The sequence below is a fragment of the Dromaius novaehollandiae genome, chromosome 17, assembly GCF_036370855.1.
Source record: "Dromaius novaehollandiae isolate bDroNov1 chromosome 17, bDroNov1.hap1, whole genome shotgun sequence".
NCBI classification, from domain to species: domain Eukaryota; kingdom Metazoa; phylum Chordata; class Aves; order Casuariiformes; family Dromaiidae; genus Dromaius; species Dromaius novaehollandiae.
In genome coordinates, this window is record NC_088114.1 from 339,025 (window position 1) to 362,451 (window position 23,427).

The 23,427-nt window shown below is 42.5% G+C and overlaps 2 protein-coding genes and 1 long non-coding RNA gene across 6 annotated transcripts in view; 2 read left to right on the forward strand and 1 right to left on the reverse strand.

Moving 5' to 3' along the window:
- SUSD2 (sushi domain containing 2) overlaps positions 1–17,981 on the forward strand; it is a 26,602-nt gene extending 8,621 nt beyond the window's left edge. The window contains exons 9-15 of one of the 3 annotated variants that reach the window (XM_026111650.2): positions 2,309–2,452; positions 5,029–5,184; positions 5,437–5,685; positions 6,780–7,052; positions 8,048–8,230; positions 13,349–13,439; positions 16,674–17,981. In XM_026111650.2, the coding sequence (XP_025967435.1) occupies positions 2,309–2,452; positions 5,029–5,184; positions 5,437–5,685; positions 6,780–7,052; positions 8,048–8,230; positions 13,349–13,439; positions 16,674–16,785 (1,208 nt within the window). In that variant the 3' untranslated portion in view covers positions 16,786–17,981. Of the gene's footprint in view, positions 1–2,308; positions 2,453–5,028; positions 5,185–5,436; positions 5,686–6,779; positions 7,053–8,047; positions 8,231–9,972; positions 10,782–13,348; positions 13,440–16,673 lie in introns of those variants that run through there. The other 2 variants (XM_026111651.2, XM_064521834.1) reach the window with 2 other exon arrangements.
- The window catches only part of LOC112990123 (uncharacterized), a 24,479-nt gene extending 2,291 nt beyond the window's left edge, over positions 1–22,188 (reverse strand). Inside the window, exons 1-9 of the long non-coding RNA XR_010391999.1 lie at positions 19,584–22,188; positions 17,978–19,010; positions 16,282–16,516; positions 15,638–15,694; positions 13,320–13,456; positions 12,709–12,788; positions 11,806–11,914; positions 3,183–7,316; positions 1,679–1,815 (exon numbers count right to left, since the gene is read on the reverse strand). This is a non-coding gene — a long non-coding RNA (uncharacterized LOC112990123). The remainder of the gene's footprint in view (positions 1–1,678; positions 1,816–3,182; positions 7,317–11,805; positions 11,915–12,708; positions 12,789–13,319; positions 13,457–15,637; positions 15,695–16,281; positions 16,517–17,977; positions 19,011–19,583) is intronic.
- KREMEN1 (kringle containing transmembrane protein 1) overlaps positions 20,358–23,427 on the forward strand; it is a 39,169-nt gene continuing 36,099 nt past the window's right edge. Inside the window, exon 1 of one of the 2 annotated variants that reach the window (XM_064521836.1) lies at positions 20,358–20,602. In XM_064521836.1, coding sequence (XP_064377906.1) covers positions 20,373–20,602 — 230 coding nt within the window. In that variant the 5' untranslated portion in view covers positions 20,358–20,372. The remainder of the gene's footprint in view (positions 20,603–23,427) is intronic. The other variant, XM_064521835.1, reaches the window with a different exon arrangement.

The window sequence follows — 23,427 nt, forward strand, 5'->3', positions numbered from 1 at the left end:
CAATGCTGAGGGTACAACGTCTGCCGGAAAATTTCCATGGAAGGCTTCAGCTGATCTGTCAGTGGCAAAACCTGTGTATTTTTTTTTTAATTCTCCTGCAAGATTTTCAACTATTGAGTATCTCATTAACCCTTGGAAGCTAAATAGCTGAAGTTTAGTAATCTCCATGGCTTCTCACTGTCTGTGGGCACTTTTTCAGAAAGAAGTTAGGGATGTTTAATGACAGCTTGGTAATAGCTAGAAAAAGCTGTCGTGCTGAAAAATGCTATTCATCAAATATGGAAGTCTTATCGTTTGCTAGTGCCTCTATTGCTCCTTCCCCTTGCTTTTAGGAAGCAGTCCTTGAGTCTTGCCATACTTCTATTGCTACCACGTCTCACCTTCTGCACTGCTAGGGTGCAGGTACCTCCAGCAGGATTGTGTCCTCCCTCAAAGAAGGAAACAGCAAGGAAGCAGTGGTTGATTTCAGGCAAAAAGGAGAAAACTGGAGAGGGCACTAAGGAATGGAGCTTGACTTGACATGACATGACATGACATGACATGAGCTAGGATTGGTGCCTTAGCTTTGCTGCCCTTACCTGCCTCTCTTGTAAAGGTGAACTGATCCTTGATTTCGGTGGTTTTTTTCTTTGCATGTCCCCCATTTTAACAGCTTTTTTTGGTGCTTGATGGTTCCTCTGAGACTCTCCCAGGACTGGCAATAGTGAATAATCATAGTCTCTGCTGATGCCCCCATTGAAAATCCCCGTCAGGAAGCAGCAAGGGCCAGCTTTTCCCTGAGGGTTGAGGAGCTGGGAGCCAAGTGTAATAGCAAGGCTGGTACACCTGCAACAAAGCTCAGGCAGAGACTGAAGGCCCAAGCCTGAGCTTAGACAGATCCCCTGGGTCAGTGGGCTGAGCGTATAGGTAGAAGGCCCAGGTGAGACCAGTCAGGGCAATTAAGGCCTCTCAGGGTACTCAGGGTCCTGACAGCTCCTCTACATGAAAGAAAGGCTAAAATGTGCCTTTCTTAAGCAAAGACAGTTGATGAGGGATGCGAAGCATATGGTCTCATGAGATTCCCAAATGTAGCTAGGCTGTTACATCCATTGTTCAAACATGACAAAATCCATCATGTAATTCTAAGCCCCAGAGACACTTGGCTGTCTTCTGGGAAGTATACACCAAACTGCTTATACAATGGCAGTCAGCAGAATACTCGTTAACCTTCTGCAAGCCTAAGCCTCTGAGAAGAGTAACTCTCAAAACTCCACCAATCCCTCTACAAAGATCTTAATGCCAAAAACTTCTCAGGGCATGCCTAAAATGGACACAGTGGAAAAACACCTCAAAAAAATTGACCTACCTCAGTACTTAGAGAACTCTCCTGGAACGTGAGGTGCTGGGCTTAAGTACCTCCTCTGCCTGATGAGAAGAAACTTCTTTAACCTACTGCTCACGGGCAGGCCTTCATTACCAGGATTTTATATTGGAAGTGTTCAATGTGAATAATTATAACAGGGACTTGCATTTTAGCCTGCAAATCCCAAGCGAGTGCACTAACTACTGCAGGGAAAAAACGACCTTCTTTCCCCTGGTCTAGTGAGTATGATTTATGGAAGGGGCTCTCTCTCAGGCAAGATTGAGAGAGGCAATCATCCCAAAATACTTAACCACCAGGCGCAGTTAAGAGACCTACCTGTCATATGGATTTCTTTAAGCACGTTACGGTTCACATCGCAGGTAAGATGGCACAATTTCCGCAGCTTTTTTGGTTGGGGGCTGGAGGAGAATGACCTTCTTCCCTCTTCTTCTGGATGGGAAGATCAAAGGTATCTGCTGAATTCCAGACAGGTTTCAGGGCTGAGGAACACTGGCATCTCTCTCTGTTCTGGCCAGATGAGACTTCAAAGTCCCATCCTGTTCCTCTGACTCCTTCCAGCTTTTGAAAGCTCCCTGGTGAGCTACTTTTGAAACAGCCCTGCCTGCGTGACCAGGTCTTCCCATGCATTACATAGGAATCAGGCATCTAGCCTACCAGGTAAGCATTGCCGCACATGACAGCCTTTGAAACTTTTGTCCTAAATGTTGGTGGATGAAGGCAAGAGTAACTGGAATGACATTTCTAACTGTTCCCACGGTGCTATTCAAGGTGTGCTGTCAAGCTCATACCTCATGTCACATTTACAACAGGTCAACATTTTTTTCCTTTCCCCAGGTGCCATTCTTTGGATCACCACAGAGAGATTTTTTTTTCTGGTGAACCTAGAAAGTGTAATGAGTTGTGTTTTTCAGGTGTTCTGATTTCTCTTTCCACTGTTTAAAACAGCATCTGCTTTTGGGGACCCTCACTTCATCACATTTGATGGTCTGAACTTCACCTTCAAAGGCCAAGGGGAATACACATTTGTAGAGTCTGATCTAACATCCCTAAGAGTGCAAGGGAGGACCCAGCAGGCACACTTTCCCAATGGTAAGTTGGTAAGAGAAGAAGTGGTGACAACAGGTAACACCATATGAGGCTGCTTGATTTACTTTTTATAGCACTCCTCCTAGCTTCTCTTTTCCTTTTTTCCCTCCTTAACCAGTTACCAAGCTATGCTGCTATCTCTCTGGGCTTTAACACGGTCCTTCCTCCATTCTCAGATAGAGGGACATCTCAGATGGATGTTCTTATCAGTGACAACATAACTTTTTATTTACAATATACATTGGTGCTTTCTGGGCAGCCAGTATAGATATTCAAACTCCACTGTAAGGTAACCGACAAAAGAATGAGTTGGGTTACTTGCACCACATTTAAAAACACAGTTGTGAAGCACAGTATTTCCTCATATGTATGTAGAGTAGGGCTAGTATTACCTGTTTAACTCTGTATTTATTGACTCAAGACAGAAAGTAAAAACCCAGAAAAACAGTAGTCAAGAAAACTGATTATAACTCAAACTTTGCGAATCTCTGAAAGGAGATTTACCATAGTAAATAAACAGATGAGTCCCAGATAAACTGCAGAACCCAAAATGAAGTCAGGAATACAAAGTACTAGTTAAGAATAAATTTAAATCTTTACAAGATTGTTCTGTAATAATTACAGGATGCCGATGCAGCTTGGGGAAATCCATCAAAGACAAGCTGAAAGAATTACATGCGAGACAACATAATTCCAGAATTAAACAATAGTTTGATAGAGAACGGTTACTGACCTGTAGTGGAGGTTAGATATTAATAGAATCTCCTTTGTGTTGCATAATGTAAAAAGAGGTAGCAAGATGCAGGTAATTCCTGCGTGATCTGGAGGAAAGAGCGCCTGTGAGAAGTACTGAAGTTCAAATGAAAAGCTGTAGGGTCAGGTACCTCTTTTCAGGCCAGCTGAGATACATGCATGGGAAGAAAGATAAGCCTTTGGGTATGCAAGTCTGGAAGTGCTTTTAGCAGTATACAAAAGCAAGAAAGGAAGAACAGCTTTTTTTTTTAAGCAGCATAAGAAAATAAATGGAAACATTTTTCTGAACTTTAGTTACAGAAAGCATTATTTCGCAAAGATGGAAAGAGCACGCTAGTGTCCTTTTTATTACTGAGATTGCCAAAGCTTTAAGAAAAAGAATGTCTTTTTTTTCCCAGGCAAGTTGGCCATTTATGAAAGATCAGCGTTTTGAATCTAATCAAAAGGCAGTCAAGATGTCCAGGGAAAAAATAACTTCCTGATCAAAGGTTATTTGTTAGTTTTGTTGGGTTTGAATAATGAAAGCTTAAGGATGTGTGTTACCTTTAAGAACTTGAGAAAACAGCTCCCATTTCTCTCCACCCCCATCTGTAAGGAAACATGAGGTCAATTCTAGGAATCAGTCAGCAAGCGTAACTCCCAGCTGATGCATTCTGATAATACTGTAGCTGGTAATTAAGAGGAAGCAGGTAAGTGCATGTCCTGTTTTATATTCCTCCTGTGTTGTGTGTAGAGGTATGCATGTGTCAACAGAGGAAAAAAACGTCCCAGAAGGAACTGAGAGAACATCTTTTGAGTGCGGAAAAAAATTCTCTTAATACCCCAAGCTAGCAGAAAAATGCTGAATGTCTGACATGAAGGTGGCTGAGGGAATAATTTTTGTTCAATGCACCTGATCGTCCTGTTCTTTTGGCTTGTTTGTAAAACAAAGCCTAGGGCACAAAACCCAGAAGTACCTGTGGCCTTCATCATCTGACTGGGCAGACTGCAAACCAGCCTGTCAGATGGAGACGATCATATACCCACACTTTACAATGAGGGAAGAATGAGTATAGAACAGCTGAATGGCACCTCATTTCTCATTACAACCTGAAAAGCCTTATATCAGAGTTTCATTTATGCTTTTCCCATATCTAGTACCCACGGAGAATAAAACAACAGGTTGGCTTCAGGAAAGAATATTCCAGCTGACATCTGGGATGCCATTTAAGAATTTGGTACTTCCGGTAAAATTGTTAGGACCGATTAAAAATCGTCTGTGGGTAACAGCATTCAAGTATATCATGCTGAATAGCACAGGGATTAATTATCAGGGAAATATTAGGCTGATACATTTTGCTGTGGCTGTGGGAGAAGTGACCTGAGTCACTAAGCAGTCCAGCCTCAAGTTTACCATACTGGTACTGTATTATACTCTGAGATCAGCTGCTTAGTTCTCGTTCATCCCTAATCCTGTCTGCTGTTTTGTTCCGTTTCCTCTGTTTGACATGCCTTCTGTGATATCACGGGTTTTCCTAGGCCAAACTCAGAGAGATGAACACGCAAGGAGATAAACCATTCTTCTAACATACCACTGCCATTGGGTTGAAGAATTTAGTATTTCCAGACTTTTTCAGTATTTAACATTACTCTTTCAATACATTATATTGGTTGGAGAATTAAATTGCGGGTTTGTATGTGATTTATATCCTTAACAATTCCCTCAAATACAAATAATCATATTTATTTTTAGCAAATATCTGCTTTTTCCTTGTATGATTACTTTCCATATTTACTTTATATGACGTTGGGCATTTTGGGGGGGGGTTGCTTTTTCTGTTCGGAAGGAACAGAGGCTCAAGTGACAAGCTTGTCTGCAGTGGCCATGCAGGAGAACAACTCTGATGTGATTGAGGTACGCTACTCAGAGGATCTGAATATGGAAGTCCTGTTGAACCAAATGGTGGTCAACTTCTCCGAGCAAAGTTGGATGGACTTAAAAGGTTAGATACAAGTATCAGCCTTGAAAGATACTGATTACAAATCTACTGCTCCAGTCCCAAAAGTTTCAGAGTTGTGCTCCTCTTCTCATCCCAAAATTGATGGTGTGAAGGTGCAGCCTCCCTTTAAAAGCCTCTCAGAATGTACCCAGAGAGGGAGGACATCCTTTAGGAAAAATGGGTAAAACTGGTGACAGAGCAAACTGTTTACTATGGATGATGAGCTATTTTCTCCTCTCCCTCTCATTGTTATAGGTCTCTTTCTCCATTCTACAGTTGATCAGAACATCACAGTGATGTTCTCTTCTGGGGCTGGAGTGGAAATAAGAGGAAGTGGAGGATTTCTGACACTGACAGTCCTGCTCCCAGAAAAGTTTATCGATCACACACAGGGTCTCTTTGGGGTAATGAATGGTAATACAGAGGATGAGTATACCTTCAAGAACAAAACAACCTTATCAGTTGATGCCAATCCCCAGCAGCTGTTTGAGTTTGGAGCTGACTGTAAGTGATTTCTCTAACCTGTAATTTCATTTTCTTTGCAAATTCAAAATGGTTTCTGATTTACAGACTAGAAAATTACATCTATGCTAAGCACCCTGTACGGGGAGGAGAAAAGGGAGGAAGAGAAGTGTGACCTTCTTTATACAAGTGGGTGAAATATCTAACCAAAACAGATGAAGCCAGAGCCAAGAGGTAGCCTCCTGCTCTTTACTCCATCAACAGCATCCATATTTGACAGCTTACACTTTCAGAGTTCCATCTACTGTGGCCAGCTGGACACAGGACACTGAAGTGTCACAAAAGTACAGCAATATCCAGGGTCAGCTATCTTCTTCCAGAAAATTAGCAATGTTTCCATCAAGTACTATGCTGACAATTTTAATAATCAAGTATTAAATCACAACTTAATAATTGTCCCTTTTTAAAAAGATAAAAGAGTATCTGCTTTCATTTGATGAAAATGAATAGGCTATGTCTAGCCTGCAGAGTTAAACTGTCTGCACTCTTCCTGCCGTATGGTGAGCAGATGAGCCAGAAACATGATACAAAATACGCTCTGGCTACCAGTCACTCGCTGTATCAAGCACAGTGTGGTCATACACCAAGATTCAGATCACACTGAAAAGTCTCACTGCTCCTACTTCAGCAAGTTTCCCCTGTAGCACAGTAAAAGCAAAGAGCAGGACCATACCAGAAATGATAAATTATGGACAAATAGAATCTGGATTTGTGTTGCTTGGAACGTTTGGTTTAGCTAGCTCTGTCTGAGATATCTTTTATCACCATTTTGCCAGCGGGCCTCTAAAAACCATCTTTATATAACATCATAGCTACACAATTATTTGGATCTGATTTTAGGTAACTTATCAAACACCAGGTAACCGAACACTGACCTTAGCGCTGGGTTAAGATGGTACTAGTAAAAAGAAAAATGATCTTGAACTCTGGGAAGAAGATATACTAAGTAGGGCTTCATAGGTCTTTTCCAGCTCTAGCTATGTTTACATAAATAAGCACCTGGATTACAATCAGAACATGGTATAGGCCTGTAGGTAAAGTTATACATGAATCTGTCTCTTTCTCTGTCTCCCAAGGGGCTGTTGAAAATGGAACTTCCCTTTTTACCTACGACACAGAGTTCTTATTGAACAATTTCTTTTATGGGGAAAAGCACAACTCTTCTTTTCTGCCAGTGTTCTTTCCTTATGAAGACTCTGCTGATCCCTTGGTGAAAGACATGGTCTTGCTCTGTGACTCTGACCCATTCTGCAGATTCGATGTCCTGACAACCAGAAGTCTTCAAGTAGGACATTCAACAAAACTATCTCATCAGAATCACAAGCGGCTAGTAGAAAGTCTGAAGTCAGGTGAGATGACATTAAACAAAACATCCACTGCTACACTTCTTTCTGCACGGTATCTAAATAGTTGAGACTATTAAAGGAAGCTTTGCTCAACTGCTACTGCATGTGTCTGTAAACTTACCAGGATGAATCATCATTGTACCAGGACAGCTCTGCACTGGCGGGATACTTTGACAAACACTGAATACATTTCTTTGCATCATCTGAATTCTTCCACCACTGCTGTGTGTAGAAACCTCAGCTTCATTTTCTGTGCCTTTGTCTGTTCTCCTCAGAATTAAAAAACAAATGACATGAACAGATATCAGACAGTCCCAAAGTGCACTGCAGATGCTCCTCCATCTCACCTACAGTTCCCTTGTCTATTCATAATGTGATGCTAGCTCTTATTGCTGGGGGAAACTTAGCAACCTACCTTCTGGGTTTCAAGCTTACCTTATACACAGAGCGTCTGATATACAAAGGACCAAGACTTTAGCACTTTCACACAACAGCTATTTCAGGATTCAGGAAATCTGAAATACTAAAGAGAACCTAAACAAGACACATCTGCCAGGCTCTGAGGGTCTGGGATTTCTATCAGTCAACTTCAGCAGGAGTAAAGTGTCTAAAGTCACATCTTGAGCTAGGTGATCAAGACATTTAGATCCAAAGCGAGCATACATTCTCAACCACCATCTTCAACCCGGATACCTCCCAGCCAAGTTATAGAACATACCTGACAAAGATAATGTTCTCCAGTTTTATGGCTGAATCCTGCAATAATTTTCCATAGGGCTAATCTGGAAATGTGGCTGAAAAATGTAACTTGCTTCAGTTTTCTGCAAAATCACAAGCTATTGAAAGAAACTAGATGGAAGAGATAGTAATCTCTTTCAGTTAGCCTGAAAATCTTTGTCCTGTTCTGAGTTGCTGCTAAAATGTTATGTGAATCATTGTGATGTGGACTTCCTAATCCAAATCCAAAAGTCTTTAACCAAGTATCTCTCTTTTACTAGTGATCTCTTGTGGCTGGCTAGATCATCCAGCCAACGGAAGAAAGGAAGGAACAAACTATCTGCTGGGCTCAGCTGTCCATTTCATCTGCAATCAGGGCTATGAGCTCACTGGGTCAAAGGAAAGAATCTGTCAAGCGACAGGGGCCTGGTCCGGGGAAACACCCAGCTGCATCCTGAGAACAGGTCTGTTTCCTTTTAAGAGTTACAAATAGTCATCATAAATCACCATCACAAACAAGGCAGTATCATGAGGCCTCGAAAAAAGCAGCATCTTTTACTTGATAAAACATTGGATGCGAGACCCCTGAGCTCCTAAAAAGACTAGTACTTAATTTTTCTACTCTAATATTTCTAGGATTTTTAAGCTAAACTCATCACCACTTCAGTCATCTGTAATAGAAAATAAAGTACTCTGGGCATAATGCACCTCTTTCTCTTGGTTTGACCAAAAGGAACTAGCAGTCATGCTTCTTGAATGGATGATTTTAAATGAATTTCAAACTCATTTGTAGAAAAGTTGGCAGATGTAGTACTTGGCTAATAATTGTTACACAGGTACAAAGGACAGAAAAGCAATCCTTATTTATAGCATTGTTTTTGTGCGCTTTTCTCCTGGAACCCGAATGTTCTTTCATCAGTTTTCTAAATATATGTATACACACATACAGATAGATAACTATAAAGTATTTAATCCTTGAGTATCCACATAATTAGAGCTATTTCTCAAGAATAAATGATGGCAGAGTCCCCAACCATTTATTGTCATTCTTCATTCTGTCATGCCTAATTTAGTTTTAATTTAGTTTTAACTTTCTTTGCAACTAACTGGGACAAACATAGGTCCACTCTGAGCCATCCGAGGGGTGGCTTATGAAGTCACACACTCTAAAATGAGTCATTCAAGAGAAACTCGTTACTAAACAGTCTGTGATAACAGGGGGCAGGGAGCACACACAGTACCTCTACCTTTCCCCACACTTCCCCCTAATAAACCTGCACTTACTGAACACCTCGGCATTCTTTTGTTCTGAAATACTATGCTATTTGAACATACAATGTATTAATCTATAGCAGCAAAATTGTTGTGAATGTGATACTAATCATTATAAAAAAACCAGGAATTTATTACCCCTTTTGTGTCACTACTATTAGATTATTAATTATCCTGGAATTTTTGTGTTTAATAACATTTAGACTGACTATGACTTATAGGAAACCGCAAAATATTTTCAAACAGGCAACTTGTGTAGAAAATAAAGCTCTTTTACTCATAGCCCATAGATACTCTAAATGTCCACGAGGTGGCAATGCCTCAAAGCACCAGGGTGAGGCAAGGCCACATGGCACGTTGAAGTACTTTTAATGCCGGCTTAATTGTTCTGAAAATACTCAGCAAGGAAGTCCCATCAACAAATTCTCCATTCTGAGCTCCTTCTAAAGAAACATGGAAAATGCAGAACACATCAGCGATGTGGCCAGCAGACACACTTCATCAGCCTTTGCAGGCCTCTGCCAACTAGTTGCTTATTTGCCACGCAGCTGCACACATTTGGTCAGTGATACTGAGATGAACCACAAGAGAGTTCGGGCAGTAGGCTGGACTTTAGCATAAAGAATAATTATTGAATATTTGCGGAGAACAAGTACAAAGCAGACAATGTTGCTTAATTTTAAATAGATAAGTGAATGGTTTATGGAATGTCATCTTTGACCAATTATTGTTGTAGTAATCAATATGCGACTGACTGCGTTCAGAGGCCAATCTCAGTAGTGATGCCATTTTGGAAAGCGTGAAGCTAGAGGCATTCATACCTTTTTATTTAACATGATAGGCCAAAGATACTTATGGAGTACCTTAGTTAACTGTTGAAAGTGCGAGATTCGGAAGCTCTAGCAGACATTTTACCATCCTTCTTCGTTCACAGTAATAACAGATCTTTCATCAAAAGTCTGAGAAGAATAAAATCTTCACTAAGTAAGACCAGAGCTTGAAAAGGATCAGTGGCAAAACATGTTGCCAAACTGGAAACTTAGAACATTTTTCATTGCTGCCATCAGCCGCATGCATACTGGATATGAGCCAGTCAGTCTCAATAAGCAAACTGGATGTTAACATTTACACTCAAGAGAAGGGGGCAAAAAGCCAGCCCTGAAAGATCAGAGGGAAGGAACTGGAAGATACTCAGAAATCAACTGCATTCAGAATGACAAAGTGCCACAGCTTTACGGATAAGCAAACAAAAAAATGAATGTTCTCCAGCAGTTTCTTGAAAGATGGCAAAGAAGAAGAAGGTGTGAAAGACAGTTTTAATTTGATTGCAACAAATATCTTCCTTACTATTTGAAATTTGGGACTGTAGTTCATTTGTAATTTGAGCCAAAATTTGTATTTTTTTTCAGGAAGTTGGAGTAACAATGCTGCCCAAAGCAGCAGGATATCATAATCAAGACAATGTAAAATATAAATTGCATATAAGGTTCTTCACTCTGTTCTTCCAACTACTGTGACCTGGTAATGGCATTCCTGTATAGCCTTATTCCTCCTTTGACATCAGAAGATCTGCTTCTGGATATTGGTCATCATGAGAAAGTTGATTTTTTGAGAGCTCCAAGTTTCTCTAGAGAAGACTGGCAAAACAGACCAAAGTTCCTCTCACTTCAGTTTAATGTTCTAGTAATTTTGTAACATGGATATCCAGTACTTGCTTTTCATTAAACACATTTCAGCCTGCAATCTAACAGAGAGTTGAAATCCAGTGACAGTTTGCCTTACACTGATTTTGAACTCAGCATAACTACAGAGCACATCTTCATATACCTGTTGCTACTGAGGTCAGTTTTTCTCACTGTTCTCCTCTGCGCACAGCAACATGCTGTTTCACCAACATCCATTTTAATCAAGCTCTGTGACAGAGGGCCTTCTTAACACCAAAAAAATGCTGGCAAAATTGATGAATAGCCCTTCCAAATTTCTGGGCGCCTGAATGGGTGACCACTGGCCTAGCCACTGTGATTAGTGGTCACATTTTTACTTCCAGGATGAACTATTAAAACACAAAAACCCCCCAAAACCTCTGACTTCTTTCATGTTTATCAAGAACACAAGGCCCAGACTTCTATTATTCTCAGCTTCCAGGGGTACTTCTTTTCAGTGTTCATTACACTTGCTGCAGTTTTGTAGCACATCAAATTCGATCATTTGTGTTTATAGCAAATCACACAGATTTTTTAGTTGCTGCATGCTTCTGTTTTTCAAAATCTATAAAAGCTAAAGTGAAGGCATGAGGATTTTGAAAAATGGACAGCAAGGGAAGTAGAAGCAATTAAAGAAAATTAAACGCCAGCTATTTTGCAAGCTATATTTTTGTATTTGAAATTTCAAACATACATTGCGCTTTTAGGCCTGCATAATGTAGCTTTTGAGTTTTGTTTCCTTGAATTAAAGTTTCCATGGAAATCCTCTGCTAATAATTATTTTGCTATGCTTCTAATTACAATTCCGCTGTAAGGCTTGCCACTACCACAGCAACCTCTCTTCACAGAACATCGCATAGCAGGAGAGTAAGAAACCATCCAGAAAAAGCAACAAGGAGAATCAGCAGTAAAATGCAACTAAAAATTATATATTGCTAGGATTTTATAATCTGTTCACAATAGACCGTGATTTGGCATTTTTAAGCACACTCTGCTTTCGTCTCTTTTCCCATCTCTCATCACTTCAACATCTCATTTTCCAGGGTCAGGTTCTACGTACATACCATTCTTTTTTGGAAAGCTGGCAGAAATCTCATTAGTTTTTTTCAGATGAGAAGTGTCAGGTGGATTTACTGTGAAATTTTTATTTAGCTATGGTTTCCAGGAGAATGACTGCAAAACATGTAACAATGAAGACAGATTACTTGAGATTAGAAATGAAATGCAGTTTTCACAATGCAGACAATTCACCACTGGACCAAACTATCAAGACCAGTGGTGGGTTCATATTGCTTGACAGAGACAGGGTACCTGTCTGTATGGCAGTGTTTGAGTCAAATATAAGTTATTGGGCCTGATACAGAAGTTACTGGACAAAGCATTAATGTCTGTGAAATAGTTTATCTATCCCACTTTTTTTCCCTCAAACTCCAGTATAAGGCAAGTTACCTCTTCTAGAGTCACAGAAGTATAAATTACATTACTCTACCATCACTGTGTGCTAGGCTGTAGCCTGGGCAGTCCTTCCTGCAGTCATGACAAAGCAATGGAGAAGCAGGCAAAAAGCGCTGTTAGAGCTCAGATGCACCACTGCTCACCTATCTCCAAACAGACTACAAGCTCCCCGATACGTGCAGATAGTGCTATTAACAGCTGCACAAATAGGGCAGAGCCTTGAATCTAGTTCCACCTTAGAATACCACAGTGTCTCGGAGACAAGGAACTACGTTGCTGTTTGGCCCTTTGGCACTGAGTGTGGGACAAACGTTCCTCACACTAGGACTCTCAGTTTTTCAGAGGTGGTACTCCAGCTGGTATTTTCCTTTCTTAAGTGTGACACAAAATTCAGGAAGCATTTGTTCTGCCAGACAGTTCACTCGAGATATTACATGTCCTAAAATTTTACCAGTCCTCTTACGTACCATCCAAAATTTACCTTCATGATACCTTTAGCTTCTGTTACTCACCACAGCCATACAGAATCCTGCTCTCACTGTCCTACAACGGTAGGGAAGTGACAGAACTGACCAACTGCTAGTCTGCAACCCTTTAGTAGAATGAGAAAACAGAAGTGAAGATTTGTGCTCCAAAAACTGTTTCACATCCGATTTCTTTATGTCTTTCACATGTCCTTATTACTCAGCTGCAGAATTAAATTGATGCTTTCAGTGTGTTCATGGGCTGATGCAAGACACTCTTTTTATAATACTAACACTTGCGTGTCTCTAATCATCAGAAAAATCACCTGAGGCAAAAATAAGGACAATTTTTAAAGCAATCAAGCTGTTTGGGAAACTGATTGAAAAATTGTCAGTTATTTGGGTAGAGAGTTCTAAATTAACACTGTGGATTCATGGCACTGCATATAAACCACTAACCATCTCCTATCTTTGTGTTAGAACAGCTTTCACAGACACCTGTCTAACCTTCAAATGTAGGAATTATGTGATTTCCTATTCTTTACCAGTTTGTTCCTCAAATACAGAGAATAGTAAAATATTAGTACTACATATACAAATTAAAACACACACGACTACGTTCAAACAAATTGATACGAATAAAAATATCAGTGTCTTACTGTTTTGTTGTGGTTTTCTTTTTTTGCAGATGTCAAGCAAGTAATTGTGCTTGGCTGTGTATTTGGAGCTGTCGGTCTTGTAGTCCTGGCACGTCTGATTTTTTTGTGTAGAAAGGAGAGGTAAGAACTCAACTGAACTGAAAAGAAAAAGGAACCTGCTAAAGAAATAGCAGATGTCACGCCTTTTTCACTTATTTTTCTCAAAAAAAAATAAATCCAGCATGACATTTTCCTGCTACTATTTTTAATACCAAAAAAAAAAAAAATCAAGTCTCAATAGTTCTCATATCCTGCTGGAAAACTACAAAGCAATGTTGGGAGTGTATTATCAGGACACACAAACATGCAATTGATTGATTAAGAGGGGACAGGATTTGGGGTCATAATTTCTTTGTTAGGTGGTAAGGTTACCTCTCTAAAAGAGTTGTTTAAGAACAGATATGCTGATAATACCAATAGATAAATTGGAGATATCTAAAGAATGTATTGCATGGCACTGTAACTTAATATACATATTTGAACCTATTCCCCATCTTTAGGCATACATGAATATGCCTTGAGAATGCTTATACCTTTTCTGCCAAATAGGTGAACAGAATTTAAAGGATCATATCAGTTTGCTGCACATTTTTGAACCTTTCTACCAAAGCTGACAGAAACTTAACTCAGTAGAAAAACTATTCTATACTTAAAAGAAATCCCTACAAAATGTTTAGTAGCTAATAAATGACTGAGTTTTTAGTCATTTGCTTTAAAAGGGTGATATGATTTTATCTATTTTGTACACGATCCATTCTGTTAGCCAATATTAACAAGAAACTTTTAAAAGTATTTTTGGCTCCAAGGCTTTCCAACATAACCCACTATGACAGCCATATCCACCACTGAAAATACCAGAGTCTGTGCTCAATCATCAATTAACTGTGTCTTTGAGAGTGCTAAATGTTGCCCCTCCCTTTTAAATCATTTAAGCATTGTTTTCTATACTTTACAAAGAACACCCACATTTCCCCCCCCCCCGTATTAAAAAAGAAGACTCTACACAGTAGAGAGATTTGCAGCAATTAATATTTTTTGCATACATATAAAATGCATAGACAAAGGGAACCTCCCTTATTTGCTAGATTTTACACACACCTGATCATCACATTCAGAGCCTTAACCAACTGCTATGAAACAGCTGTTTTACTGTTTTATTACTACTACTATTGATGGCTAGACTCCTCACATTGAGGAGTATGCTTACCAAACTACCACTGTAAACTCCTCATTCTGCATCAAAAGCCAATTAAAAAAAATTCAACAATCACCCCTTCAAAATTGTTGCATATTTTGCCAATCTGTATGTTATTTTCATATGCTACAAAAAGCTTGTCCTTTATGAATATTTTGAGAGAATTTAGTGGAAGTCCATAGCCATCAGTGGGGCTGTACTGTTGGCTAACAATAGAGAATGCAGTCATTTGTATAGCTACAACAAATTTTGCACAGATAAATTTTCACTAGAGAAGGCTAATTAGACCATTATTGACTCATGAAAGTCTGTCATCTACTGTATACTCTTCTGTATCTTATCCAGTGTAAATATGACAACTACTATGTTTTGTGTAAGAAGGGAAAGAATAAGCCATAGGACTTTGATAACTTCTGCCTCTGCACCCAACTCATCCAGATGAGTAGCTGCTCTCAGCATTCACAGCTAGGACCATACTTATGTAAAATCAAGTGTCTTAAAAAGCAGAAAGGCTGACAGAAATATACAAAAACCCTTAAGTCAAGACCCAGAAAAATCATTAAATGCTGTATGTTTTTAGATTTTTTTCCTGCTTTAATAAACAGAAAAAAATGTAGGGGTTACACTTTCAAGCTTACCACAATCACCCTTCTATGCTAAAAGTGAAAACTGAGTCTCTCAATCATATGCTCTATGAGCAGAGATTTGTGGGGGCAGAGGTCACAGGACTTACAAGAGAAATTCCAGGAAATCAAAATACTCAGTAAATTTGCCTTCCCTCTCAGTTAGTTGTGAGACTGTCCAGGTAGTTGCAAACATATCTCAGTATTTTGGCTATATGCTCCTCTTAGCAAAAAAAAAAAAAAAAAAAACCAATTAAGCTCCACAATTTCCCATTGAGTTCTGAGTTCCCTGCTGAGTTTTTTTTTGTTCTTTCCTTTTTCTCCTCCAAAAGCAGCCTTCTCTCCAGACACACTGTTATCATTTTCTCAAACCAGATGTTATGACCCAGGGTCGTGGAGATCCAGGTTTCATGATTCCCTTGGGCTAAATTAAGGTGAAACCCCACCAAACCATCACTTACCTGCTTTATTCATTAACATGAACTTAGAAACAACATTAACCTGGAGGCAACCTGAACCTGGAAAGTGTAAATGGTAGGCAGTTTAGGTACTATTGAAATGTTTATAAGAAGAAACAAAGAGAGAAGAAAGTGAAAAGTACAGTCACCGCCCTCGGCTCCCACAGCACCAGCCACAACCCCCGACATCCTCCAGCGCCCGGCGCGCACGTGCTCGCAGCGCCTGTGGTTTTTATAGGCTCTCGCCCCGCCCCCGGGAGGTGCTTCCTCGCGTCTCATGCAAATTACGGTGACGCGCAGCCCACCCTCCGGGAACCTTCCAGAAATGGTCTAGGGGCTTCCCGGGGTCGCTGGTGGTCTCCGCCCCCGCCGTTGCGACGTCAGGGCCAATCAGGAAGCGGGACTGTGCGCCCGCCGGCGCACCCTGCCCCCCGCCCCCCGCCGGCCGCCGTGTGTTGCCAAACGGCCCGGTGCTGCCGGGTTCCGGCAGCTTCGCCCGGGCGGGGGCGGCTCCGTGCCGTGGTTTTTTGCACGCTTCCTTATGGTTTGGCACTGCCGTGCAGAACTTGTTTGCAAAAATTTGACTTGTGACAATGTTTGAGACATTAACAACTGGCATGTCCTTAATGGTCTCTTACACCACATACATTTGCCCGGTTTCTCCTTTTGCTTCTGTAACGTACTCCATCCTACTAGAAAAAAGAAATGGATAATTGCACAGGGATAACAGCGAGTCATCAGTATTCTGTAATTTCACTAAATGTTGCTCATACAGAAAGATTGCTACTTATCCTTGGGTCACTTCTTTGGGTGATTGGAGCATCTCAAGTCTTCGGCAGTGTGTGACAGAGCAGGGATGCTGGGCCTTGGGGGAGACAGGCACTGAAATTACACAGAGCTGGTACTTTAAAATCTGTTATGTTCCTATTCCACCTAACCCTGTATTCCTCTCACCCTGCTTTAAACAACAACATTATAACTATTTTAGCAGTCATCTCTAGCTGTTTTTAATTATTTTTCTTTATCTTTTCCTCCCAAGATGCAAACACAATCAGAAGCGTGTTTCAGAGGTTCCAGCTACATCAAAACAAGCAACAGAAGTTCCAGAGAAGTTTTTAATGATACACAGAGAAAGTAACGTGGAGGATTAAACTGTCTGAAGCATGTGCCTTTTTACACATCAACCAAGGACAGACTTTTCAAACACAAGCGATGGTTTTATGTAGTATGCTAACAGTTAATTTCTGCTTTCTATACAATGAGTGTTTAATTGCATAGGGAATACTAACTAATTTCATGGGATTATGTCATGGCAGGTTCAGCCTATTGTGTATCACAAGCAAATGATAATGCCTCTGAAAGCATCAAAGTTATGTGTGATAATTTCTTAGTCACAGCTTGCTCAGTAGAACCACAGTTTTGAGAAAAAACAACAGAGTTTGTAATTTTTATGCACTTTTATTCTTTTAGGCTTTTACTTGAAAACAGATAAAATGAAAATAATCCTAGTCTCTAATGCTAGCCATGGTCCAAAGAAAGACCTCTTCCCTGGGGCGTGTAAGGTTAATTTAGGAAAATGAGAAAGAGGATGCAGAGTCAGATTAAAAACTACCTGCAAGTCAGGTTGAATTTACAGTTTTTTTTTTTTGATGGAAAAGAGATATTTAAAATACTTAAACATTGCATTCTTATATTTTGGTGAATCATGGAATACTCATTGAAAATGACACTTTTGTTTCAGTACTGACCGAATTTAAAAAAGCGGTACAACGGAAAAAACCCCCAAAGTACTCAGAAAATGAAACTTTCATTTCAGATGAATATGAAAAGATTTTTTTGAAATCTGTTTTTATTCAACTGCCCAGTTAGGGTCCAGCTTCAAAACACAGAAAACCTGTTGCTTGCACAAGTCTACTTGCAATGTTTTTCTTGAATAACTGCAATAGGCATACTTCTCAGTTAAAAGGCTTCAAGGCTTTTTTATGTATCTAGCTGATTTCTGAGTTCCTACCTTGTATAGAATCTCTTTAAAAAGAAAAAAAAAATCACCATTTACCTTTGCCTATGTCCCAGAGAGCTTGCAAAGACATTTCTGTGTTGTGCAGCTCTTTTTAGTAAAGACAGAATTATTAACCTTTGGAGGTCATAGGGTCTGTTTTTCTAAGGTCTTTAAATCATAAACTACAGGAAAATCATATTTTTCTCACAAAAGCAAGGACAAATTTTATACTACATGTAGAGGAGGACTGAATGCGAGAAACGGTACAGACTTTATGATGGCAACACAATTAATTGAAAGAAGAGCCTCAGACCATGTATTAAAAGTATTAAAGCATTCGTTACCTGCGGTTGTTGTTGTCATTGTTGTTTTTAAACAGAGACCAGAAACTATGAGCAGAAAATTACAAAATGAGAATGAGTAATCTCAAATACAGTAAGTTGAAATGCAAACAATTTTATAGAACAGAAATAAAAATCTTGTAAATAGGAACTTTGAAAGAAGACTGGAGAATGACCAGAGGCAACAAACTGTTCACTGCCACTGTGCTCCAGTGAGAAAAAAAAAATGGTGCAACTAGTGTGTACAAACACACACCCCTCAGCTGTGTGTGCAGTGGCTGAGTGGAGAACATGGGCAGCTGAATGAACCAAGATGATTTTTGCCTAGAAGTGCTGGAAGACTGGACTGGGCTTTTCTGAGATATAAGAGGCTGATTTTGTGAACTTGGGGGTCAATATAGTGTTTAAAGATTGCAAGCTTTCTCTGTCCCAGGGTCCCTAAGGAACAGCGTGCCAGACCAAATGGGATCCAAATCAGCTGAATAAGTAACACAGTGTGGGCCTAATCCTTGGACGGGAGAATTCTGTGGGTTACTAAAACACAAAGCAATAATGTTTCATATGCTGTTAGACAGCACGTGCCACAAGGAAGTCGAAGTGCTGCATGCACAGATAGTGAATTGTCTGTGCCAAAGACTGGGATGGGAATATATGGAATAAACTAGATTCTGGCCTTCCTCCTGAAAAAATTGTATGTTAATTTGAGAATCAGAATTATCCAGCTTAGTGCATTATAAACGAAGCAGTGGCAAAAACAGACACCCCCCCCCCCCCCCCCCCGGCCCCAACTGCTCCTTCTGGTCAGTCTTCTAACACTCCCAGCAAAGTAATCTCCAGTTGCCTAGCTGATGTCTCTCTCTCTCTCTCTCTCTCTCTCTCTCTCTCTCTTAGTGGGCACAAAATCATCTCTTCTCACAGAGCTCTTGTGCAACCACAATTCAGGCTCCAGCAGCTTTACCAGAATGTGTGAACCAAATAACCGAACATACATAAACATAGTATGTTTGAGGAGGAACTCAATACTTCAGCATTTACCCTAAAAAAAAAAAAAAAAAAAAAAAAAAAAAAGCTTAACACCAAAATAACAGAACATTGCTTTTTCCCCCCCCCCCCAATATATCATTAGCTTAAAATTTCCCCATTTGCTAGGAATTTAGCTCAAAATAAGAAGAATGTGATGCAATAAACTCTGGTACTAAAATATACATATAAAGCTGATGCTTACATGTTATCCTTTTCTGCATTCTATATACCTTACAATAGCCAAAAGAAATTTTAGCACGTTTTTCAGCTCAAAATCAACTTTGCAGCTATGTATAATGAAAGGTTCTTGCAAGCTAAAAGCTAGACATATCATCGTATATATTGATATAATAGTTAAAGCCTGTAAACTTGTAGATGCTTGAATTTCCAGCTCCACTATATAGCAAAGATATAAACGTGCTGAAAGGACAAGAATGTGTGTTCTGTTCCTGTCACTGACAAAGGAAGCGTAACGTTCTGCAAGTGGTTTTTGCTGTTGTGGTTTGGTGGGGTTCTTAGCAAGAGGCACCACCTTGACAAAGAACCAGTTTCACGGCTCGCACGTAGCCGAAAAGACCAAGCCTACCTGCGTGTGCAGTCACCGTACTGCCAGTAATCCTGATACCTGTCCTTCGACAGTGTCGCCCCAATGTGATCCGCAGCCCGTTAGCTGGGGCCTGTGGGTGGGTGGGTGTGCGCGCCTGTCTCTATGCATGTGCGTGTGTCTGCGTGTGTCTCGGGGTCTCTGTCCGTGCCCGGCTGTCCTTGTGTCCGTGCCCGGCTGTCCTTGTGTCCGTGCCCGGCTGTCCTTGTGCCTGTGCGCGTGTGCGTCCCCGCGGCTGTGCCCCTCCCGGGGCGCTCCGCCGGCCAGCCGCCGTGTTCGACGCGGTTCGGCCTCCCCCCCGCTCCCGTCCTGAGCGGCGAACCCTCCCCCGGCCCGGCCCGGCCCGGGCGCGAAGCGGCACGCGGCGAGCGCGAGGTCTGCGGCGGTTTTGCACGGCTGGTTTGCTTCCGTTCCCTCGAAGCAAAGCAAGGTGTGCCGCGTCCGCTCCCCCCGTCTGTCGGCAGACGCGGCCCCCGCGACCCGGCCCGGCGGCGGGCGAGCGCGTCTCCCGTGCCCGCGGAGGGGCCCGACGGCGGGACAGCGGCCGGCCCCAGCGGAGCCCTCGCGTGCGCCGCGGCGCTGGCGGGCTCCTGCCCGGCCTCTGCCCCGGCCGCGGGCGGGAGACGGTGTGCGGGAAGGCGGCGGGAGGCGGCCCCGCGCGCCGGCAGGGCCCCGCGGAGCCCGGGCCCCTCGTGTCACACGCAGGAGCAGCAGTTCCGCGGCCCGGCGCTGCGGCAGGTTGGGGTGTCGGCTTCTATCCTTTCCTGTCACATGGCTGGTAATAGGATCCCTCATCTGCCGCTCGGCACCTCGCCGGGGCGCGGTTACGGCACCCGCTGTAGGGCCTCCGCTTCCCGCACTCGGCGCTCTTCGCGGCGGCCGCCAGCGCCCCTGCCCGGAGCCGCGGCGCGGCGGCCCCGCCATGGAGCCCCCCGCGCTCGCCGCCGCCCTGGCCGTGGCGGGGCTGGCGCTGAGCTGCTGCCGCGAGCCTCTGCTCTCCGGTGAGTGGCGCCGGGCGCGGCGCGGGCGCGGCGCGGCGCGGGGCTGCGCCGCCCGTCAGTCAGGGCCGGGCGGCGGGACCGCTCCCGCGGGGCTCTGCCGCCCGGCGGCGCCTCCGGGAGGCCGCGGCGACGCCCCTCTCGCCCGCCGGGTCAGTGCGCGGCTCGCGGCTGCCCGCGCAACGCGGCCCGCGGGGGTTGCGCGCTGCTGGTAGCGCGCGGCTGCTCGCGGAGCTCCTGGCGCTCGCTGAGCGCGGAGTTCGGAAACCGTGCGGGAACGCGAGGCAGGAGGAAGAGGAGCGGCGCGCTTCTCTGTCGGAGCGGTTCTGCAGCCGGGTCTGCAACACGGGGGCATCTGCAGGGAGAGGGCAGCGGGTGCACTTAACCACTGGGACATGAAAAATTCAAGCGGCACCAGGGCAGGATCGGGACCACGGAGCCAGAGCTTAGGAGGGGCCGTCTCGCCCCTTGCAGCGTGCTGTCCCGGCTCCCTGCCAAGCACCGGCTGCTCTGGCCATCCCGGTTCTCATTCAGCCAGGCCGGGGAGCCTGAAGCTTCGCTACCTGTGAGCGAGCTTTTCTGTGATTTTTCACTTAGAATTTCTCTGCACGCTTTTGTCCTCACCTCAGTTACTGACGATTTCAAGTACCACAGTTCTCTGCCGGTGAGCGCTGTGTCCGTGTCCGTGTCCGTGTCCGTGTCCGTGGCGGGCTGGCGGGCGTCCGAGCGCTGCTCCTGCTTCTCACCATCTGTAGCGGCCGTTCCGAATGGTCGCACTCCTGCAGCCATCAGATGCTTGGTCCTCCTGGATACACTTTGCGTATTCTAATCCTGAAATCATTCTTTGTGACAGATTAAGGGATATATTTACTCATTAAATGAACACATAATTTGCCCTGCTTACTTTACCGTGAATAGAAATTTGTTAATCTTTACTTTTTTTGGCACCACTTTTTAATTTGCTTACAGCTATTAAGCAGTGAAGTGTCAGCTTTTAGTTTTTGTAGATGCACTTAATTAGATTTGGAGATGAAGAACATAGATTTTCTTTGGGAAAAAAAGTCATTTTGCCAGAGAGAGCTCTCAAAAGGTAAACTTTACAACCTCTCAGAAGGAACTTCAGTTATCTGAAGCTAGTAAAACGTAAGAATAGTTTCAGGTAAGCATCTAGGGAGCCTGAGAGCTGCACAGAGAGGGACAAATCTAGACCTTGTCTAAGGGTCCGTTCATAGTACCATCAGGCCCTGTTAGTTGCACAGGGTAGGTGCCCTTCGCAGGGTAGTTGGAGAGTGACTGCTTATAAATGTCCTGAGCAGGACTGAGGACAGAATGCAGGCCTTATGTTACCCTGTTCCTCACAAGAGGCTGCATGAGAGCAAGTGGAGGCTATCCCTGTGTGAATGTTTGTTTCATAGGCTGCTGAGAAGATTTCTGTCTATTATATGCACCTGCACTTCCATCCTCTCGCCAGCTTCTAACTGCATGCACTGGCAGCCACAGAAAAGTAAAGATGCAGTCCGTGATGTAGCTAACAGTTTCTATTCAAACACAGAACTTTGCAGCATTCAAACTGCAGTCATACCACATTTCACAAGCAAATATGAAATTAAAGATGGGTGAATAGATTGCCCAAGATTAAAGGATGAAAGTTTAATATTGCAAAGCCAGAGAAATTGAAATGGCTTTCTCTAATCATAGTTTCAATGAACAAACGTGTTTTTACATATTCAGTGTAGTACCTTCTCACGTCTGGTTTCTCTATTTATAGAGTTCACTTAGTTTGCCCATCAGGAACGTGTAAGATTACCAAACAGTCTCTTTTTCCTTTCTCTATTGTCTTCCCATTCAGTAGTACTGGATTGCCATGTGCTTGTTTTCCTTCCTGACTGAATCTTTCCTTTAAGCCACTACTTCAGCCCTTTCTGACAAAGCTCATTTTGCTCTTGTCACCCTTTTCTCCTTGTGTCTTGCTGATACAGTGAAGCAGTTGGACTCGACATGCCTTGAGCAGTTGTCATGGAAATACCTGAAGCAACATTTCTAACCAGACGGATAGAAAATGAAATAGTCAGTCAGACACTTCAGTATATCATGCTTGTACTTGCACTGAGTGTAATTCAAAATCCAGAGTTACGTGAATGAATTTAAGCAGGGCAGAGCTAACGGAGTGGGAGGGAGGCAGGAATTACAGTGCAGGCAGCTGCACAGTTTGCATTCTTTGTCATATCCCACCACAGTAGTGGTGTGATTGACCACTCCTTCCATCCACACAGCGGCCATGGCCCATCCTGGTAAAATTTCCAAAAGGATTCAGTCTACCATACTTTACAGTGGAACAACAGTTTTAAAACTTCACAAAGAAAATAAACTGCTGTATTAAGGAGCAGAAATTCCTCTGGGGCCACATCATGCATTCTTACTTGCAGAGATAAAGAATCACAAGTCAAAGGTATTTATCATTTTGCGTCTGAAGATCAGCCAGCAACTGCAAAGCTGTGGCTAATACAGTGTGTTTGTACTGTAGGAATAAAAAGGCAGCATTTACAAAATACATATTTTTAAACATTAAAATTAATAGTAACTGTCTCTTCAGCTTATATCGTATTTGTCTGCTTCCAACATGTTCCAGAATTGGTCTGGCCCAGTCAGATAGTGTTTCTTGCCTTAAAAAAAAAAAAAAAAAAGCAAAAAGGATGAAAAACTGATTAAAGGCAAGTAATCAAACTTACCCAAGGATAGCAAACTCACATATATAACAATTCATGAACTGAGACGTATGTGCCATGGAGCAAAAATACAGAATGGCACATGCCCGTACATCCCCAGGC